Source organism: Chelonoidis abingdonii, chromosome 13 (assembly GCF_003597395.2).
Source record: "Chelonoidis abingdonii isolate Lonesome George chromosome 13, CheloAbing_2.0, whole genome shotgun sequence".
NCBI classification, from domain to species: Eukaryota; Metazoa; Chordata; order Testudines; family Testudinidae; genus Chelonoidis; species Chelonoidis abingdonii.
Window position 1 is genome coordinate 878,676 of NC_133781.1, and position 22,687 is coordinate 901,362.

At 44.7% G+C, this 22,687-nt stretch overlaps 1 protein-coding gene and 1 pseudogene across 1 annotated transcript in view; both read left to right on the forward strand.

The window, feature by feature from the left end:
* Positions 1–5,484, forward strand: part of LOC116828088 (olfactory receptor 6N1-like) — a 101,646-nt gene extending 96,162 nt beyond the window's left edge. Inside the window, exon 2 of the mRNA XM_075072066.1 lies at positions 5,196–5,484. Within this exon, the coding sequence (XP_074928167.1) occupies positions 5,196–5,484 (289 nt within the window). The remainder of the gene's footprint in view (positions 1–5,195) is intronic.
* Positions 5,485–15,871: 10,387 nt separating this feature from the next.
* LOC142047703 (olfactory receptor 6N1-like) overlaps positions 15,872–22,687 on the forward strand; it is a 7,171-nt pseudogene continuing 355 nt past the window's right edge.

Genomic DNA, 22,687 nt, shown 5'->3' on the forward strand with positions numbered 1-22,687 from the left:
TCAATAACACAATGGAAAACCAGGTCGAGCCCCCACCAAGTGACCTGGGACAATTACATTCCACCCACCTGGGCGCCTTTAGAAGGCAATACTTCCCCTCTCGCAGGCACGGAGTCTGAGTGTAGCAAAATCCTCTTAATAAAGGAGGGAAATAATGAGGCATTATATTGGGGAAATACCACAAACAGGATTCATAACACAAACCATGAGCAAAAGACCCACCTCCAAGTAAGTCTGGTAATGTCTTTTTCCCCTCAGTGTCTTAAGTCCAAATCACCCCAAAGTCCAACAACCCAAAAGTCTCTGTTCCTGGTCAGTGTTGCTCCAGAGTTCAAAAGTTCATCTGCAGAGTTTTACCCTCCCCCCAGCATGGGTGGAATTGGGGGGAGGAGCACATGGGGTGTTAACGGGCACCTTATGTGGGCTGAGGCCGACTGCCCCCCATCTCCGTGGAGGTCCGCTGCAGCCTTCCCCACAAACGGCTCTGCTACTCCAGCCACTCTGCTCCACTCCTCTCCTCCAGCCGTCCCCGCAAACTGCACCGCTCTGCTCCACTCACTGTTCTGTGGGCTGCTCCAACCGTCGCACATGCTGCTCTACTCCACCAGCTGCTCCACTCCACTGCACTCGCCACTCCAACCATCCTGCAAACTGCTCTGTCAGCTGCTTAGCAATATATCTTCAGGCTCCCCCACTAGTTAACACAGCACTCAGTGATCTCAGCTCAGTAATTTTAGCTCTTTTAGTGGTTTCAGCTCTTAATTTCAGCTTGTAGTAGGGGATCCCCAGTGCACTATTGGCACAAAGTGAATTCAGTTCAGCAGCCTCTAGCTAGACTTCTAATAGAATCAAAATTAGCTCTGCTATTCAACAGTGGAGAGACAGAAGGAGGTGCAATTGGTGTGTCAAGCTCTTAAAAGGGGCCTATGCCATCAGGTACACACACCTGCCCCCAACTTCTCTCTATTCACTGGGTTTTGGAACCCCTTGTCTAGTGGGTGTTACTTAGTTGGTGGTGAGACCCTGTCATAAAACTGACTCATGGTCCTTCATTCACATAATCAGGGTAACAACACTTTATTCCTCCTACCCCAATAACCGAGAAATTGGGGATCCCACAGCTTTCAAAGTGACCATTTGGGGCTCATGCTACACGGAGTGGCTGTGCCTATGCAAACAAGATCAGCCCCCTAAGTTCTTTTCCACACTCACCATAATTCCCTGCCAGATGTCAGGGTACAGCTCATCCTGACTCTGCTTACATCAATATTAACCCACAAGTGAGTCAGACTCATTCCTGCTGTATATCTGTTAGTGTCCTGCTGAGACCGGGGGACCTTGACATGAGCTAGAAATTGGTCTGCCATCATCACAGTGAGTGCCACAGTTTAATTACACTTTGGGTGAACAAGTATTTCATTTGATAGATTTTAAGTTGCCCATCTTTTAATTTTGTTGCATGCCCCCCTTGTTCTTGGAATAAGGGGGAGGGGAAACAAAAGATCCCCATTCTACCTTCTCCCAATTTCTGCAGAAAGAGGACCGTCAAGCTGAGGATCCTGAGTCCTGGCCCCTGAACCCTGAGAAACAAGAGCTCATCACTTCAAGCTTGGGCTGTCTTGTAGTTACAGGTGAGCACTATCTTCCTGACTGCATTTCTATATCCCCTTCCAAACAGAGGATTGAATGGAATTTGTGAATATTAGAGGGACAAGGTGGGTGAGGGAATATATTTTATTGGACCAACTTGTGGTAGTGAATGAGAGATGCTTCTGAGCTACACAGAGCTCTTCTTCAGATGAATATGAACAGTTTTAGCCTCACCTTCCCACTGCAGTGTCAGTCAGCATTCATAGCACAATTTCAGAGATGGAGTGTGCGATCCATGTCCTGTGACAGGTCCTCAGTTGAGGATCTGGCCCACTGACACAAATGAAGCTACCTTGATTTACACCAGCCGAGGATCCAGCTTAGTGTGAGCCCCAATCATAGAATTGTAGAAGTGGAAGGGACCTCGAGAGGTCATCTAGTCCAGTCACCTGCACTCAAGGAAGAACTAAGTATTATCTAGATATACCCGGAGAGGTGTTTGTCCAATCTGCTCCAATGATGGAGATTCCACAACCTCCCTATGCAATTTATTTCAGTGTTTAACCACTCTGATAGTTAGGAAGTTTTTCCAGATGTCGAATCTAAACCGCCCTTGCTTCAGTTTAAGCCCATTGCTCATTGTCCTGTCCTCAGAGGTTAAGGAGAACAATTTTTCCCCTCCTCCCTGTAACAACCTTTTAAGTGCTTGAAAATTGTTTTGTCCCCTCTCAGTCTTCTCTTCTCCAGACTAAACAAACCCAATTTTTTTTCAATCTTCCCTCGTAGGTCATGTTTTCTAGACCTTTCGTCATTTTTGTTCCTCTTCTCTGGACTTTCTCCAAAATGTCCACATATTCCTGAAAGTGGCTCACAGAACTGGACACAATACTGCGGTTGAGGCCTGAACAGCACAGAGTAGAGTGGAAGTATTGAATTTCATCCTATTTACTTCAGATCATTTCTGCAGTTTGTTCTGATTATTTTGAATTTTAATCCTGTCCTCCAAAGCACTCACAACCCCTCCTGGCTTGGTATTATCCACAGACTTTAAAAGCATACTCTGTATGCCTTTATCTAAATCATTGATGAAGATATTGAACAGAACCAGACCCAGAACTGATTCCTGCAGGACCCCACTCATTATGCCCTTCCAGCATGACTGTGAACCACTGATTACTACTCCCTGGGAACAGTTTTCCAATCACTTATGCACCCACCTTGTACACCTAGGTTGTATTTCCCATTTGTTTCTGAGAAGGCCATGTGACACCGTATCAAAAACCTTACTAAAGTCAAGATATACCACATCGACTGCTTCCCCGTTATCCACAAGACTTGTTACACTGTAAAAGAAAGCTCTCAGGCTGGTTTGACATGATTTGTTCTTGACAAATCCATGCTGACTGTTACTTGTCACCTCATTATCTTCTAGATGTATGCAAATAGTTTGCTTAGTTATTTGCTCCATTATCTTTTCCAGATACCAAAGTTAAGCTGACTAGTGTGTAATTCGCCAGATTGTCCTTATTTCCATTTTTATAGATGGGCATTATATTTGCCCTTTTCCAGTCTTCTGGAATGTCTCCCATCTTCCATGACTTTTCAGTGAGGTGGTGAGTGGTGACAGAGTCTTACTAGCCTGGATCACACATGCCAGATTGTTTCTAGACTCTGAGTTCAGGGATAGCATCTTCCCCCCACCCCAGTGCCCTTCTTGTTCCTGTATTATCATCTCACACTCATTATGGAGTGGGGAGGGTCACTCCCAAGTTAGGGTTGCACATCAGTCTGGTTCTGCCCCTTCCTAAGACCCACCATCCAAAGAACTGTATTTTATTACTGCTACATACTTAATGTCGGGAAACAGAAAAGGCATTGCCAGTCCCTTACCATGTAACCATGACAGGAACTAAGGGAGAATTTACTCCACTTCATAAATTATGATAAAGTTATCTCTTGTGAGGGGGTGAAAATTGTTTCTTTTCCTACAGAGAATTGAAAGGCTGAATATACCAGGATATATTGTTAGATTTATTTCCATTAATTATTACAGAAGATCGGTGCCTACGGACACTAGACCACATTGGAAATCTCAGTCCAAGATTTCAGTTGATGTATTTATTGATTTTGACTCCAAAGACACGTTGATTCTGCCATTGTCAGCAAGTGAAAATTTACAGCGTTTCAACAACCCATTGTTAAGCTCTGGCTATGGTCACTAGATGAATAATATGATCGGACGATCCATTCTCTGTCTACCATCGTATTGGTCCATTAGAACTGGGTGTCTATAGTAGTCATTGATATCCATGATAAAACCCCTATAATCCCACTCGCGCAAGTTCTCATCCTCAGACTGAGACTCCTGGCACTTTGCTCTGGCAAAATCTCCATTTAGTCTTAAAATTTCAGCCTTACCAGGGAAAGAGGGAAGTTTCTACTCAATTGAGGAATAATCATGAGATTTGATTAACTTTTAAATCTACTCCTTCCATTCATTCTGAAAGATTTATTGTTCCTTAGGCTCAACTGGCAGACAGACACTGGCGCAACCAAACAGCCATCAACGAATTCACCAGTTACACCTCCCTTCCGGAACTGCAGGTTCTTTTAATGATCCGTTTCTGCAGATGATAAAAAGAAAAAAATCTCAGTGGAACCAGAGTCCTATCATGCCAAACCTAAGGCTCTATGTCGTCCAATTGTGCTACTAACACCAACGTAGTTGGTCAATAAAAGGTATTACTCACCCACCTTGTCTCAAACTCTGAGAAATAAACTGAGATTCCTGCGCAACTTTGTCCAACTTACATTTAAGGCTTAAAATTCTGCACGCCATTAATCTAGGACAGAGAGGGGTTACCGAACATATTTATGGAATTAATTCATGACACTTAATAACATTATATACTCTATGTTCTTCCAAATCAATGCAAGTGTGCTATTATTGTTCCTGGACTCAAACCATGGCAGACAGAGACTGGGGAAACCAAACACATCACAGATTCTCTATCTGGGAATTGGGATCCCTGACCTGCAAATTATTCTCTTCCTGTGTTCCAAGTGATCTACATGGCAACCGGCTGGAACACCGTCATCGTTGCTCATTGTGCAGCCCTGTTCTTCACTGGCAAACTTGTCCTGCTTGGAGACCTGCTACATCTCACCATCCTGCCCAGGTTGCTGCCAGTCTCCTGACTGGGACACAAACCATCCTCAGTCAGTGGCTGCCATCACAACTGTATTTCTGTGGTTCTCTGGCATGTACAGAATGCTATCTCTAGCAGCGATGTCCTTATGATCGGATATTTAGCAATATGTAAACCCTGCACTATTAACCTCTATGAATAGCAGGTTTGCTTCCAGCTGGCTGCTGGTCATGGTTAAGATTTGGTTTGGCTTACTTATCTAGTCTATTCCTATCACACGTTATATTCTGTGGCCCAAATGAAATTGACCATTTCTAAGTGATGATGCATCCACTGATGGCAACTTCCTGCAGTGAACCCCTGGTCATCTGGTGACTTTCATCAATTAGTCTCTATTCACCCTGCCTCCATTCCTCCTAACACCCTGACCATCCTAATGTGCATCTCTCCACCATCCCTGAGAATCCCTTCCACCACTGGGAGACAAAAGGCCTTTTCCACCTGCTCCTCTCACCTGATTGTGGTGACAATTTTCTATGGATCCATAATGATTGTGTACCTGCTACCGAAACATGATACACTGAAAGACCTGAACAAAGTGCTCTCTCTTTGCTACACGGTCCTGACTCCCTTGGTAAACCCCCTCATCTACAGCCTGAGAAACAGAGAAGTCAAGGAAGCCTTGTGCAAAGCAGTCAGTAAATATTTGGCTTTCCCCAAATATGCAGAGACTCCAAGAGAATAACTTAGCCTGAGGTTTTCAAAGCTGCCCGGCTGATTTAAGCAATCAGCCCCCATTAAAATTAAGTTGAAAACTCCCACTGAAAATCTCAGCACTAATGTGAAAAAGAAAAGGAAAAAGAAAAGGAGATGATCTGCACGGAGTTACTGAGATAGTGTTTGTGGTCCCCCGCTGTGTCCATGTAACACATCTTCCAGGAAAGTGAGGATCTTGACAGCTCTGTCACTCTCTCATGTTCAGCACTAATGCACACAGTATGATGGTATTTTTCTCCAGGGTGTTGGCTAAATGTTCACCCTCTGTGAGGAGTGTGTACAGCATCTGAAACCGCACAGAGCTGATGTTGTGTAATGCACAAAATCCACTAACAATGAAAGTAAATCACTGGATATATCCCGTGTTCATTGTTTCTCTATGTAAGATAATAAAGTGTTGTCATGCAAATTCAGATAGTCTAATATAAACAAAACACAATGGGTGACATCATCATATTTGTTGCTACAGATCGTTTCTTATGCCCCTAATGATACAACGCAGAATCCAGCCAGAGCTCAGGTCACTGTTGTCCATCTACATGGAAGGACCAGGGAGGGAGGTGGCCATAACTGTGGTACCATCATGGAATTTTTAACTGGACCCCAGGTGGAATGGAGACCAATTTTTAACCAATTTTTTATATCCATAAAAGCCATTTTGGGTCAAAATACATGTTTGGACAATAAAAATAGTAACTCTTGGGGCAGCATAGATGGGGATGTTTCGTGGGAAATCTGCCACTCCTGTAATTGTGCTTCTTGCCATCATAGTCCTCTGCAATCTGTTGCCAGTTGACATGTTTGCCTGCTGTCTCCGTATGCTGTCGCAGGCCTGGGCAGACAGATGGTTCAGCAGACCTTGATAGTACTACCCAGCAAGAAAGACCACAGGCATGGTTTGGTGACAAAGGCACTCAGCCAGGTTTAGTGCCCTCAAGGCAGAGTTCTAGCATCCTGGATCTGTGGTTACAGATACACTAACATATGGGTGCCCAGTGCCAAGAAGCAGCTCAGTCAGGTGGGGGAATTTCTGCTGTCCCCTAGACCACACAAAAGGTGAAACTGAGGTACCCCAACATTTATAGACTGAGACAAACAACTTACATCCTCCCTCATGTGTTTCATGACATCTGCTTGTTACCTCCCCTTGTACCTTGCTCCAGGTGTCTCAGGCAAAACGTCCCTATTCATCACTTCGGTCAAACCCTCTTATCTGGTGTTAGGTCAGGATGTGCCTGGGCTAATCTCCTGGAGTGTGTTCACACACATACCCAATATCTGTTGCTTCTTAGGAGTGCCTGTGTGTTAGCAACACTAGTAATAGCTTTGCCTGGGTCATTTATTGGACAGTGAACTTGTAAACATCTGCTGTAATACTTGGCGTGACTTTGGTTCAGGCGTGGCTGGAAATTGCTGACTATAGTTCAGACCTCATGTCTTACATCAGGCCCAGTGCCCCAAGCTCTCTCTCTCACCTACGCAAACCTACCACCTCCATTGAACTCACACAGGCCGGATGCAATCCACTAGGCCCAGCAGTGACCTCTGCACACGTCACCAGGAACAATTTCATAGCTCTTATCTTGGCTACGCCCAGCTGTGAACAGCTCCAGCAAAGCAATAGCTCCAGGCTCACTGGTCTCTTGAAGGTGGGGAGGTTGGGAAAACAAAGAGGTAGACTCACAAGCCAGGGGAACAGGGACTGCCTAGACCCAAAGATAGGTTAAGGGAGGTTAGGTCCATCAGTGAGTATTAGCCAGGATGGGCAGGGATAGTGTCCCTAGGCTATGGCACTGGCCACTGTTGGAAGAGAGGATACTGGGCTAGACGGACCATTGATCTGACCCAGAACGGCTGACCTTTTGACCCAGCTGGGCATTTTGCCAATGTAGCTGAGGCTGTTCCTAGGGTCAGGTCTGTCAAACAGTCATCAGGATGGTTTTTTATAGATATAAAAAAAACTGGTTAAAATTTTGTCTCCACTCTGCCTGATAGCCAGGTAAAAACTCCATGCTGTGACCATGGATATAGCCACCTCCATCCCTGATCCTTCCACTTAAACAGACAAGACTGACACAGTGGACACCAGCCAAAGTGGAAGGGCAAGAAAGGAGACATTATGTTGCCAAATGACCAACAGAGGAGGTGGAGGGACGGGAAGTGAAGCTGTATAATAGTGTATAAGTGTTGAGCAGAGAGCACTGAAGAAAAGAGGACCTCTGTGCTGCGTAATGAACTGTGGCTAGTAGTAGATGTTATGGAGTGAGTCATGGGCTTTTAGTTATACTAAATAATGGCTACCAGGTGGCGTGAGAGTCAAGCTATAGCAGGAAGAATCCATTGAGGAACCGAGAGCAACAGGCTATCATTCTGAGAAATTAACACTAGATGGCAGCAGAGCAGAGGAAATGAGAAGGGCAGTGTCAGAAACACTGACCAGTAACCAAGATTTCAGTAGCCAATACAATAATGGGAAAGTTATACTGTAAAATGGCCACTAGGTGGCAGCATGTTGTAAGCGTGATATATGGGCAGCTACTTTCAAAAATGCCCATTCGAAGGCAGCATCTCTTGAATACTAATAAAAGGGCAGTGCAAGTATATTATAAGTGGCCATCACCTTGGACAGGCATCTCCCAAAAATGTAAGCTGGTGTTTGTCCATGTGTAGTGGGGTGACCACCTGCTTCAGCCTGAAAGGGGTTGGAAAAGCCCTGCAGAGGGCTGGGGCTGGGCAAAGTAAAACACTGGTTGATTAGGGGAAGTGGCTGCAGCTGGGGCCATGCACAAGACTGAGCAACAGGGCCTTCTAAGGCGGCCAGGGAAGCCAGAAGGGTCAGTCTCCCACTGCCTGTAGAGGGAGATGGACCTGGCTGCAAGGTACCTGAGTGGAGCAGGGCTGGGTAACTCCAGCCTGGAAAGCCCCAGGCTGCGGCCTAGAACAAGACCAACAGGTACTGGGTGTTGCAGGGGGCAGCCAAGGCGTAGGCAAAGGCAGCAGGTCCAAACCCAACCTTGCCAGTGATGAGTAGGCTGACACTGCAGTCTGCCCCAGGGCATGGGGAATAGATGATGACTGGTGGTAACCTGATACTGAGGCGAGGTGGGGATAGTGGGTTGGGGGTTCTCCTGGGAGGGGGAGACCCAAAACTATGAGGGTACTGCCAGGGGGAAGCACCCCAGTTAAAGGGATACCGGGATCCAGGGAGGGACACAGAGACCAGAAGACAGGTGAATCACCGGCCTACAGAGGGTGCTCCTGGCTGATAAAAGAGCTAATTCCCTGAGAGACCAGCAGGAGGCACCGCAGGGGTGAGCTTGCATGTCTAAATCATGATCTAAAATATTTTCCTCAAAGGATCTTTACGCAAAAAATGATGTACAATGGGATTTGTATAATTGCAAGTCACGTTGGGCATTGTTAGCTACAGTGCTTTGGAGGCACAAAATGAACCAAGTGGGAAAAAGATTGAAGTGGGACCATACTGAAAAGCATGAAGAAAGAATACAAATATGAGAGAGCATTTACAGTTATTAAATCAAAGGGGAAGCCCATTTTCCAAAGGTAGATCACATGCACCAGCTCATCAATGTTCTAAGACAGATCGCAGCAGTTGCTCATCCATTCACATAAATGCAGGTGTCTTTGCTGAGCAAATCCAGTTTCTACTGAATGATGGGACCCAATTACCTCAGTGGAAGAAACCGAGTCCTGGCCACCAAGCCCTGAGAAATAAGAGGTCATCACTAAAAACTTGAGCTGTCCAGTGGTTATAGGTGAGCACCCTCTTCCTGATGGTGTTTCAACACCACCTTCCAAAGAGGGGCATGAATGTGCTTTGTGAATATTGTTAGCAGTGTTGTTGTAACCGTGTTGGTCCCAGGATATTAGAGACACAAGGTGGGTGAGGTGATATCTTTTACTGAACCAATTTTGGTTGGAGAGAGAGACAAGTGAAGCCTGGAGTAGAATAATGGAAATCAAAACTAAGTGAAGCTGATAAAAAGAAATATTAAAATGGGTTGTTAAGTGAGTAAAGTGTAAGAATGAAATTAGGAGGATGAGAGGGAACTTGAAAAATAAATTATTTTAGTTAAAAGTAAATAAACTGTTTCACTGTATCTGAGTCTGGCAGGTTGCAAGAAAATCCTTGAGTCAGCTGAACCCAGGGAATAAACAAGGTATAGACATCGCTTAGGTGCTATGGTTGAGATTTTGAAGCCACCTAGGAATTGGATGTCCAAATCTCCTATTAGAATTAATGCTGCAATCCTATAGACAGTTTGACAACCTCCTCTCAAATGATTTTTATATCAATCTTCACTAAAAAGTGTTACGCAGTTATCTGTGCCAGGTCTGCTGTTTTTTTCAGGAAACAGCTTGTCAGAGGCTGAAATATCAAAAGTGCAGATTATTGAACTAACTGGAATTTGGAGTTTCTCTGTGTCGCTCTAGGAGAATGTAGTAATATAGGAATTGCCAGATTAGACCATTCTGGCCTTTATTGCTCTCCGAGGGCAGGCAGTACTAGATGTTTCAGAGGCAAATGTAAGAACACTGCAATAGCAGTTCTGGGATAATCTCCCCTCACATGTGTCGTGTTGGTCTATAATAGTTAGTTTTGGAAAGATTATTAAACCTCATGATTTGGGGCTTAAGCCAATCTCTATTGTTGCCATTATTATGATAACTCTGGATATTTATATGGCTATCAGGAACATCCAATCTCTTCTGCAATCTAGTTAAGTCTTTCATATCTATGACTTCCTGTGGCAGTGAGTGTGATGCTCTCAATGGGGATGCAAGAGTGTGAGTGCCAAACTCAGGACAGATAGTTACAAACCAGGGCACAAAGCCCTCATTGGTTGTCAGGTCAAAACGTAGATTTCACTAACCAACTGCACTGAGTGCAAACTCCTCAGGCACTTTAACAGCCTTGACAGAGTGCCCCCAGAAATTCCACTTGGCTGCGCCGCTCTGTCCAGCCACCCAGGTGAGTGTATCTGTGGTACACGACCCCTTATGCCAAGGATCACAGCAATTTTCAGGTTACTCTTGACTTCCCTCAGGTCAATTGCATTTTAGATCTCACACCAAAGACGACGCTTGGAGCCAATTCTATAGTGAACTACTGTATAGGAAGATTTATTAAATAGGAAAAGGAAAGGAGAGTTATTTACAAGGTGAAAGCAAGCAAACAGACCCATGACTGAGTCACAGTCTCAGGTTTCAAAAGTAATACACGCTTCTCTCAGCAGCAAGCTGTATTTGACCTTTAGGACTAACCCAGGCTAAGCAGCTGGGGATCTCTTGCTAATGTCTAGAAACACCCTGCCCCAAGCGTACAATCAGCATAGAGATCCCTATTTCCTTTTGCTTGGGGTTTTTATCCCCCTCCTGCCATCTGCTCTGAGCTGCAAACTCAATCCACTTCCATGACTCATCTTCATAGGGAGGAGAGCAGAACACTAAGTCTCTAGTCCTTTTGTTGATTGTTTCTGAATCCAGTTGTAGGGAGATTACAGTTGCAATATCCACCTATAGCCCACCCAGTATTAGTGTTACCAGATGTTCCAATTTTATAGAGACTGTCCCGATATTTGGGGCATTGTCTTATACAGGTGTCATTTAACCCCCCGCCCACCCATCTCCTGTCCTGATTTTCACACTTGCTATCTGGTCACCCTAACTGGTATTGATAGGTTTCCTTTTTCAGGAGAGGCTTAAGTTCTGTGGCAGAGCAGCTCTTCACGCTCATTAATGTGCCTCTCCTGTGTGGTGTTTCTTACTCACAGAAGCTCACTACAACCGCTCAAATATTAAATTACAATATGGAACAGACATTACAAGGGAGATTAATGCAGCATTCAAGAGAGTCCAAACATTAAACCCTTTTTTATAATTCTAGTTCCCATTTTATTAATATTAACCCACAAGTGAGCCAGACTAATTCCACCTTTGTATCTGTTAGTGTCTTGCTGAAACAGAGGGGACCCTGGCATGAGCTAGAACTTGATCTCCCAGCATCCCTGTAAGTTCCACAGTTTAATTACAATTGGGGTGAATAAGTATTTCACTTTATAGATTTTAAGTTGCCCACTGTGTGGGGGGGAGGGGCAATGACTCACCAGCACGGGGTCTCCTGCTGGTTGTCTCGGGAATTAGTTCTTCCAGCCCAGAGCACCCTCTGCAGGCTGGTGTCTCGCCTGCCACTAGCCCCCGTATCCCTCTCAGACCTCGGTGCCCCTTTATCTAAGCGTGCTGCCCCATGGTAGTGCCCCCACACTCTGAGTTTCCCCTCCCAAAGTAACCCCCACCCTCTATCCACACCTTGCCTCAGTGGCTACTGCCAGTCATTGTGTATCCCCCACTCCCTGCGGCAGACTGCATTCTGTAAACCACTCATCATCGGCAAGGGGGTTAGGACCTTTTCCTATCTCTGAGCTGCCTCTCTGTAGCCCCAGTACCTATTTGGCCCTTTTAGCGGGGGCAGCTCTAGGGTTTTTGCTGCCCCAAACACAGCAGGCAGGCTGCCCTCAGTGGCTTGCCTGTGGGAGGTCCACCGAAGCTGTGGGACCAGCGGACCCTCCGCAGGCAAGCCGCTGAGGGCAGCCTGCCTGCCGCCCTCACGTGCTTGGTGTGCTGGGGCCTGGAGCCACCCCTGCCTTTTAGCAAGGCCTGCAGCCTGAGGTTTTACCTGGCTGGAGTTCCCCAGCTCCCTCTGCCCTTCCCCAGTCCTGCTCCACCACAGGTGCCCTTCTCAGCTCCAAGGCAGCCAGGTTCTTCTCTTTCAAGAAGCTAGAGAGAGTGGGTGTTTTGCTTCTGGCCCACAGCCCTCTTATAAGGGCCAGGTGGGCCGTGATTGAGCTGGCCACAGCTGTGGTCAGCTACTCACTCAGCTTCCCCAGCTGTTCTTAATCCCTTTTACCCAGGCGCAGCCCTCTCCAGGGCTGCTTTTAACGCCTTCAGGGCAGGAATGGGGCAGCCACGCCACTACACCCACCTTTAATTTTGTTGTAAGTTCCACTTGTTCTTAGAGTAAGGGGCAGGGAAAATAGAAATTTCCCATTCTACCTTCTCCCAGTTTCTGCAGAAAGAGGCACATCAAGAACCCCTGGCCGACGAACCCTGAGAAACAAGACCTCATCACTTCAAGTTTGGGTTGTCTTGTAGTTACAGGTGAGCACCGTCTTCCTGACTGCATTTCTATACTACCTTCGGAACAGGGGCATGACTTTGATTTGTGAATATTAGAGGGACAAGGTGGGTGAGGTAATATCTTTTATTGCACCAACTTTTAGTGGTGAACGAGAGATGCTTTTGAGCTACACAACTTTATAAACTTTGTAAACAGTAATCTTTATAAGCATACTCTCTGTGCCATTATCTAAATCATTGATGAAGATATTGAACAGAACCAGACTCTGAACTGATTCCTACAGAACCCCACTCGTTATGCCCATCCAGCTTGACTGTGAACCACTGATAACTACTCTCTGGGAAAAGAGTAGGAAAACTGGGAAAAGTTTTCCAATCAGTTATGCACTCACCTTACAGTCGCTCCATCTAGGTTGTGTTTCCCTAGTTTATTTATGAGAAAGTCATGCGAGAAGTATCAAAAGTCAAGATATACCACTTCTTCCTAAAAGTCAAGGTATACCACTTCTTACTAAAGTCAAGATATACCACTTCTTCCACTTCCCCCCATCAACAAGGTTTGTTACTCTGTCAAAGAAATCTATCAGGTTGGTTTAACTCAATTTGTTCTTGACAAATCCATACTGACTGTTACTTATCACCTCATTATCTTCTAGGTGATTGCAAATATATTGCTTAATTATTTGCTCCATTCTGGGTACAGAAATTAAGCTGAATGGTCTGTAATTCCCCAGGATGTCCTCATTTCCCTTTGTATAGATGGGCACTATATTTGCCCTTTTCCAGTCTTCTATAATGTCTCTCATCTTCCATGACTTTTCAATGGGGTGGTGAATGGTGATACAATCTTACTAGCCTGGATCACACATTCCAGATTCTTTCTAGACTCCAAGTTCAGGGACAGCATCTTCCCCCCACCACCCTAGTGCCTTTTTTGCTTCTCTGTTATCATCCTACATTTATTATGGAGCGAGGATGGTCACTCCCCAGTTAGGGTTGCACATCAACCTGGTTCTGCCTCTTCCTAAGACCCACCCCCAAAGAGCTGTATTTTATTACTGTTACATAGCTAATGTCGGGAAACAGAAGACGGATTGTCATTCCCTCACCACATCACCATCACAGGAACTAAGGGAGAATTTACACAACTTCATAAATTATAACAAACTGATCTCTTGTGAGGGGGTTAAAATTGCTCCTTTTCTACATGAACTGAAAGGCTAAATATACCAGGATATATCATCCAATTGATAGGGGGAGGGATATCTCAGTGGCCTGAGCATTGGCTTGCTAAGCCCAGGGTTATGAACTCACTTCTTCAGTGGGCCATTTCAGGTTCTGGGACAAAAAAAAAAAGGTTGAGGATTGGTTCTGCTTTGAGCAGGCAGTTGGACTAGATAACCTCCTGAGGTCCCTTCCAACTCTCATGTTCTATGATTTATTTCTGTTAATTCTAACAGAAGATCAGTGCCTACAGACACTAGACCACACTGGAAATTTCAGTTGATTTATTTATTTATTTTTGACTTGTAAGACATGGGATGATTCTGAGCATTTTTTCAGAAGTGAAATACAGCAATTAAGCATCAGTGTTACACTCTGATATGTCACCAGATGGGATATGATATGACAGATAAGATCATTTCTCCGTTTATCAGTACTTGACTGCCAGAGAACCAGGCTGTCATAGTAATCATTGATATCCACATACACACCCTCTTTCCCATCAGTGTTTTGTCCTCAGATTGAGACTCCTGGCACTTTTCTCTGAAAGCTACATTTAGTTTTAAACTTTCATCCCGTAACCAGGAGAGGGAGCAGGTTGGTTTGACTTAATTTGTTCTTGACAAATCCATACTGACTGTTACTTTATCACCTCATTATCTTCTAGGTGTTTGCAAATATATTGCTTAATTATTTGCTCCATTAACATTTCTCTCAGGTACAGAAGTTAAGCTGAACTGGTGGTGTAATTTCCCAGGTTGTCCTTATTTCCCTTTTTATAGACGTGCACTATATTTGCCCTTTTCCAGTCTTCTGGAATATATCTCATCTTCCATGACTTTTCAATGGGTAGTGAAGTTGTGATAGAGCCTTACTAGCCTGAATCACGCATGCCAGATTGTTTTAGACTCTGAAGTTCAGGGACAGCATCTTCCCCCCACCACCTCAGTGCCTTTCTTGCTCCTCTATTATCATCCACATTTAGTATGGAGGAGGATGGTCACTTCCCAGTCAGGGTTGCATATCAGGACCTGGTTCTGCCTCTTCCTAAGACCCACCCATTCCCAAAGAGCTGTATTTTATTACTGTTACATAGCTAATGTTGGGAAACAGAACAAGGCATTGTCATTCCCTCACCACATCACCATCACAGGAACTAAGGAGAATTTACACACCATAAAATGATAACAAACTGATCTTCTTGGAGGGGTGTGAAAATTTATCGCTTTTCTACATGTACTGAAGGCTATCTATATCATGTCTCTTATGAGGGAGGGATATCTGAAATGTGGTCTGAGTATTGGCTCCTAAGCTCAGGGTATGAGGCACTGAGTGGGCCATTTCTAGCTGAGCATATACCAAAAATAGGATTGGTTCGATTTAAGATGGACTAATAAACTCCTAAAGTCCCTAACATGTTAATATGATTTATTTCATTAATCTAACAGAAGAATCTGGCTACAGAAATACTGCACATTGAAAAAGCTCAGTCCAAAAGATTTCAGTTTTGTATTTATTATTTTGGACTCGTAAACATGGCATGATTCTGATGTTGCCAGAAGTGAAATACAGTAATTTAAGCATCATGTTAAGCTCTATGATCTGGGATATAAATGTCACCAAAGATGGATCCGTCTTATATCAATACTTGGATGACAGATAAGATCATGTTCTCAGTATCAGTACTTGACTCTGGAACCAGAGAACCGGCTGTTATAGTACATTGGTATCCACATACACACCCTCTTCCCTATCAGAGCAGTGTTTTGTCCTCAGACTGAGACTCCTGGCACTTTGCTCTGAACTTTCTACATTTAGTTTTAAAATTTCAGCCATATAAATCCAGGAAGGGGAGTCTCCGAACTATTTATGAATATATTGAAATTTTAACAAGATTTGATTAACTTTTAAGTCACTTGTATTTCTTTCAATTCAATTACAGAGGGTTTTTTATTGTTCCTGGGACTCAGACCATGCAGACAGAGACTGGGGAACCAAACAGTGCCATCACAGAATTCATCCTCCTGGGATTCGGGGATCTCCCTGACCTGCAAATTCTTCTCTTCCTGATGTTCCTAGTGATCTACATGGGCAACTGTGGCTGGGAACACCCTCATTGTGGTGCTCATTGTGGCTGAATCAGCACCTTCACACCCCCATGTACTTCTTCCTGGGGAACTTGTCCTGCTTGGAGACCTGCTACACCTCAACCATCCTGCCCAGGTTGCTGGCCAGTCTCCTGACTGGGGACAAAACCATCTCAGTCAGTGGCTGCATCACACAACTGTATTTCTGTGGTTCTCTGGCATGCGACAGAATGCTATCTCCTAGCAGCAATGTCTTATGATCGGTATTTAGCAATATGTAAACCCCTGCACTATTCAACTCTTATGAATAAGCAGGTTTGCATCCAACTGGCTGCTGGGTCATGGTTAAATGGTTGTTTTGGCTGTAATTACCATCTTTATCTCTCATTCCTATCACAGTTAATATTCTGGTGGCCCAAATGAAATTGACCATTTCTATTGTGATCCCATCCCACTGATGGAACTCTCCTGCAGTGACAACCAGACTGGTCATATTGCTGATTTCATAATTAGCCTCTGTATTCACCCTGCCTCCATTCCTACTAACCCTGACATCCTACGTGTGCATCATCTGCCACCATCCTGAGAATCCCTTCCACCACTGGGAGACAAAAGGCCTTTTCCACCTGCTTCTCTCACCTGATTGTGGTGACAATTTTCTATGGATCCATAATGACTGTGTATCTGTTACTGAAATATGATACAGTGAAAGACCTGAACAAAGTGCTCTCTCTTTGCTACACAGTCCTGACTCCCCTGGTAAACCCCTTCATCTACAGCCTGAGAAACAGAGAGGTCAAGGAAGCCTTGTGCAAAGCAGTCAATAAATGTGGCTTTCACAACAACGTGCAGATACATCTACATAATAATATAACTTGAGGTTTTCAAAGCTGCCTGGGTGATTTCAGCCATCAGCCCCCATTAATATTAAGTTGAAAACTCCCTCTTAAAATCTCAGCACTCAGTGTTGTCCATCTCAGTGGAAGGATCAGGGTGGGAGATGCCCATCATGGAGTTTTTAACTGGGCAGTAGGCAGAGTGAAGACAAAATTTTAACCATAAAAAAGCCATTTTTGGTCTAAATAAATGTTTGGACAATAAAAATAGTAACTCCTGGTGTTGCATATATGGGGACGTAAGCCTGGGAAATCTTCCACCCTTGAAATTGTGCTTATTGCCTGCATAGCCCTCTGCAAACCAACCACCTTCACTGCACTCACACAGGCCAGAGGCAAACAACCAGGCCCCATCAGTGACCTCTAGACACTTCACCATAGCTCTTATCTGGGCTACACCCAGCTGTGACCAGCTCTGGCAAAGCAACTGCTCCAAGCTCATTGGGCCCCTTGAGGCGGAGAGGTTGGGCAATCACAGAGAAGTAGATGCACATGCAAGGTCCAAAGGGACTATCCAGACCTAGCCAGGGTTTTACCAGGGCACACAGAGAACTGAGGCTAATTCTGCAGTTGGGTCAGTCAAACGGTCACTGGGGACTCTTCCTACAGCCCTTCACGGCAGCAGTTGCTCTTCTGCTGCCAGCTGCACAGAGAAGTTCAAAGGGAGGGGACCTGTTACAATGAGTGACCCCAAAACTCACTGCAACAAGCACATGTTCCGAGAGGGCTAATTCTCAGAGCACAGTGTCCAGTCAGCCCCAAGTGCCTTACTCAGCTCTGCTACATGCAGGACCCTTTCTTCAGGGCGTGATGCAACCTATGGTGAGAGGAAGCAGTTGCCACTTACCAATGGGCAGAACCTCTGTGATGCCTAACACGGCAGTGCTGGCTCAGTCACTGGGAGCACATTAGGGCTTGGCCAGAGGTAGAGGAGCTGGGCAAAGATGATGACGGTAGGGGTCCAACACTGTGGAAAGGATTTTCCAAGAGACCTAATGGTGTTAGGCACCCAAATCACTTTGAAATGGGAGTTGGACTCTTAACTTCCTTAGACGCCTCTGAGAATCTCAGCCAGGAGAGCAATGGGGACTCTGTCACTGTAGATTCAATCTTTGCATTTCTATTGGAAGAAGACCCCACATCAACACAAATGCACTGGATGGAGGGGAAACCCCTGCTAATACTTTGAAAGTCGCTACTGTTGTACACGGTCTCATAGCAACTAATGTTGCAATCATGATGTTGTGTGATTTGGTTCTGAGTGGCTATAATTTGGAATAGCGCACATCTAGCAGTGGGTAAGAAATGAGGAGAGATGAGATTATGCTGTGTAGGGCCACTAGAGGGCAGAGGAATGAGACAGGTGTAGCGGTGCTGCCCAGTAGACAGCAGCCAAAGTGGAAGGGCAAGAAAGGAGATGTTATGTTGCTAAATGACCAACTGAGGGAAGTGAAAAGAGGTGAAGCTGTATCATGGTTTATACGTGGTGAGTAAAGAGCACTGAAGAGAAAAGGACCTCGATGCTGTGTAATTAACTGTGGATAGTAGCAGGTGTTAAGTAGTGAGAAATGGGCTGTTATACTAAATAATGGGCACCAGGTGACATAAGAGCTAAGAATGGGAAAGCGAAAAGAAGAATGCACTACAGGACAGCAGAGAAACAGTTCACCAGCAACTGCACACCGCACCATAGTAACTCCAGCTCAGGAACCAATCCATGCAACAAACCTCGATGCCAACTCTGCCCACATATCTACACCAGCGACACCATCATAGGACCTAACTTTGTCCAGGTAGGAGATCCGCCTGAATCCAGATGGTGAATTCTAGTGTGGCCGTTGGTTTTCGCAGATCTTACTGCCACCAGTTTGAGGTCTCTAGGACCAATATTAAACAAACAAACTGTCAAAGCTGATTTGAAAGAACATCAAGCGTTTAAAACTGTGTTAATCAACGTCTTATTGCATTTAATTCCATAAGTATTTTGGAACTCCCCCTTACCATTGTCCTATCGTCTACAGGCTGAAATTTAAGCCCTAAATGTAGAGTTTCAGGCAGCAAGTGCATAAGGTTCAGTTTATCTTCATCATTATTCAGGAGGTGCTTGAGAAAAAGGTGGGGAGTGAAGAGGGAAGTAATAATTTTTTTTGGAGCCAAACTTTTCCTATGTTTGGGATGAGAGACAAGTTTTTCAACACACAGAGTGCTTCAGGTTGCAGACGGACTGCCGGATTCCACTGTAGGTTTGTTATGGATCATTCTGCAGAAATGGGACTTCTCATTAAAGATAGACTGGTTACCTGGGGTAATGGTGCATGTGATACCTTTTGGGAAAATGGGCTTCCCCTTCCAATTTAAATAATGGTTTCAGTGATGATAGCAATGCTCTCTCATATTGGTATTGTTGCCTTTCTTTCATGCTTTTCAATATGGTCACTTTCAACCTTTCTCCCACCTGGTTTTTGTGCCATCCAAACTTACAATGCTCTGTGTGCTCTTAATATTTACAAGTCTATTCTACATCATTTTTTAATGTCTAATGATTCCTTTGTGAAAATATTTTAAATCATGGACAAACACCAGCCTACATTTTGGAAGTGCCCTGTCCAACGTGATGGACTGTTTTATAATGATACAGTAAACTCTGAGTTACAAAAACATCAGAATGTATGGAACTGTCAACCACCATCTCATTTTGGAATCCGGAACTTACGCATCAGCACAGTAAAGACCCAAAAACAAAAAAACTCACACGATATAATACTGACAAAAGTACTGTGTTAAACCAAATATTTTTAAAAAATAATGGGAACATAAAAAAAATTACCATGGTAAGGAAAGATGTTCTTTGCTTGTTTCATTTAATTAAGATGGTTCTAATAGCAGCATTTTTTTCCAAATAGTAAAGTTGTCTTGCCTTCATCACTCCTATCACTTCCTGTTACTCTGCGGATGCCATCTGCTGTCATTCTCAGCATGACAAACTGTTTCCTTCTTTATCCAGAGGGGTAGCCGTGTTACGTCTGGATCTGTAAAAGCAGCAGAGAATCCTGTGGCACCTTATAGACTAACAGACTGTTTGAGGTGAGCATTCGTGGGCGAATACCACTCGTCCGACGCAGGTTAGGGAAATTTCCAGGGGCAGGTTATATATGCTAGCATGCAAGCTAGAGAACGAGTTAGTTCAGTCAGGGAGGGTGAGGCCCTGTTTCTAGCAGTAGAGGTGTGAAAACAAGGGAGGAGAACTGGCTTCTGTAATTGGCAAGCCATCCTGGTCTTTGTTGAGTCCAGAAGCTGTTAGTGTCAAATTTGCAAATGAACTGAAGCTCAGCGTTCTCTTTTGAAGTCTTGGTTCCTGAGTTTTGCTGCCAGGTGGCCACCTTAAGGTCTGCTATAGTGTGGCCAGGGAGGGTGAAGTGCTTCCTACAGGTTTTTTTGGTATTATTGCCATTCCTGATATATCTGATTTGTGTCCATTTATCTTTTTCCGTAGTGACTGTCCAGTTTGGCCGATTGTACCATGCAGAGGGGCATTGCTGGCATATTGATGGCGTATATACATGGAGGGACGTGAGGTGAATTTGAAACCAGTGATGGTATGGCTGATTCTTGGTTTAGGTCCTATGATGGGTGTCGCTGGTGTAGATATGTGGCAGAGAGTTGCATCGAGGTTTGTTGCACTGGATTGGTTCCTGAGCTGGAGTTACTATGGTGCGGTGTGCGTTGCTGGTGACTGTTTCCTGCTTCTCTGTAGTGCATTCTTCTTTTCGCTTTCCCATTCTTAGCTCTTATGTCACCTGGTGCCCATTATTTAGTATAACAGCCCATTTCTCACTACTTAAACCTGCTACTATCCACAGTTAATTACACAGCATCGAGGTCCTTTTCTTTCAGTTGCTTTTACTCACCACGTATAAACCATGATACAGCTTCACCTCTTTTCACTTCCCTCAGTTGGTCATTTAGGCAACATAACATCTCCTTTCTTGCCCTTCCACTTTGGCTGCTGTTACTGGCAGCACCGCTACCTGTCTCATTCCTCTGCCTCTTAGTGGCCCTACACAGCATAATCTCATCTCTCCTCATTTCTTACCCACTGTAGATGTGCGCTATTCCAAATTATAGCCATCAGAACCAAACACAACATCATGATTGCCAACATTGTTGCTTATGGACCCGTGTACAAGATGCGCATTAGCGGGTTCCTCATCCAGTGATTTGTGTTGATGTGGGGTCTTCTTCCAATAGAATGCAAAGATTGAATCTACAGTGACAGAGTCCCCATTGGGCTCTCTGGCTGAGATTCACTCTAGGAAGTTACAGTACCATTTCAAAGTGATTTGGCTACGTTAGGTCTCTTGAAATCCTTTCCACAGTGTTGGACCCCCTTACCGTCATTCATCTTGGCCAGCTCCTCTCTCTGGCCAAGCCCCTATGTGCTCCCAGTGACTGAGCAGCCCTGCCGTGTTAGGATCACAGAGGTTCTGCCCATTGGTAATGGCACTGCTTCTCTCACATAGGTTGCAGCCGCCCTGAAGAAAGTGTCCTGCATTGTAGCAGAGCGAGTAAGGCATGGGTGCTGGTACACTGTGCTCTGAGAATTAGCCCTCTCGGAGTGTTTGCAGTGAGTTTTGGTCACTCATTGTACAGTCCTTGTGAACCCTGTGGAGGCAGAGAAAACTACTGCTGCCGAAGGCGTGTGAGGAAAGATGTCCCAGTGACGTATGAGAACTGTCCAACCTTACAGAAAAATTAGCCTCACGTTCTCTGTGTGTGACCCTTGGCGTAAACACCTGGCTAAAGGTCTGGATAGTCCCTTTTGGACTTGCATTGTGATCTACTTCTCTCTGTGAGCCAAGACGTCGTCCGCCTCAGGGCCCAATGAGCTTGGAGCAGCTTGCTTTGGCAGAGCGTGGTCAATCAGCTGGTGTAGCCCAGATAAGAGCTATGGCTGAAGGTGTTTAGGAGTCCTGATGGGGCCTGGTTGTTGCCTCTGGCTGTAGCTTAAGGGGTTGCAGTGAAGAATCTGATGGTGGTTTGCGGGCTATTAGAGGCAATAACGTGCCAACGTGTGTGCAAGGGTGGCACGATTCTTTCCGTGGTCTTCAAGTCACGCCGATATATGCAACACCACGTGTTTCGCTCTCACTTATTCCAAAATTTATTAGACCTAATTTCTCACTTCTTCTTATCTGCCAGTTTAAAATTTCATGATGGGCTCCATCAGAGATTTTAAGAGGATTTCAATCTCAGGCTTGTGCTGATGGCTGAATATCACTATATGCCTAACTCGTATTCACGTGTACCACATTATGACTGCCCAAGTGCGAGCCGTAGTGATTAACTCCCCATGAGGCTGAGGCTACGTCTCACAAGGATTCAGTACCACGGTTCTATTAACTCATGGAATATTATGTATTTCGGGTGAATCTTAAATTTAAATTACCATAACTATGTACAAGCCTAGTTCCTTTTTACTGGGCCAGTCAGCCAGGCGTTCTTCCTCTTTAATAAAATGTTCAAGTAACGTATTTATTGAGTCAATGGTTGGGGGGAACTGGTTGCAATGTTTATATAATAAATATGGTATCTTCTCCGTTATCTGCAGGATTTATATCTGGTCCCCTAATTAACACTTGTAGCTCAAGGATAGATCAGATTTTGTGTTAATCGAATAGAGAGGGTGCAAATTTAAAGAAAGGTCAAATTTTGGTCAGCAGGTCTATTCAACCTGTGATGAGTGCAAGATGAAAGTCTTATTTCTTAATGCTTCTATAAAGCATGAAACTGGGGAAATCTAGTTAAT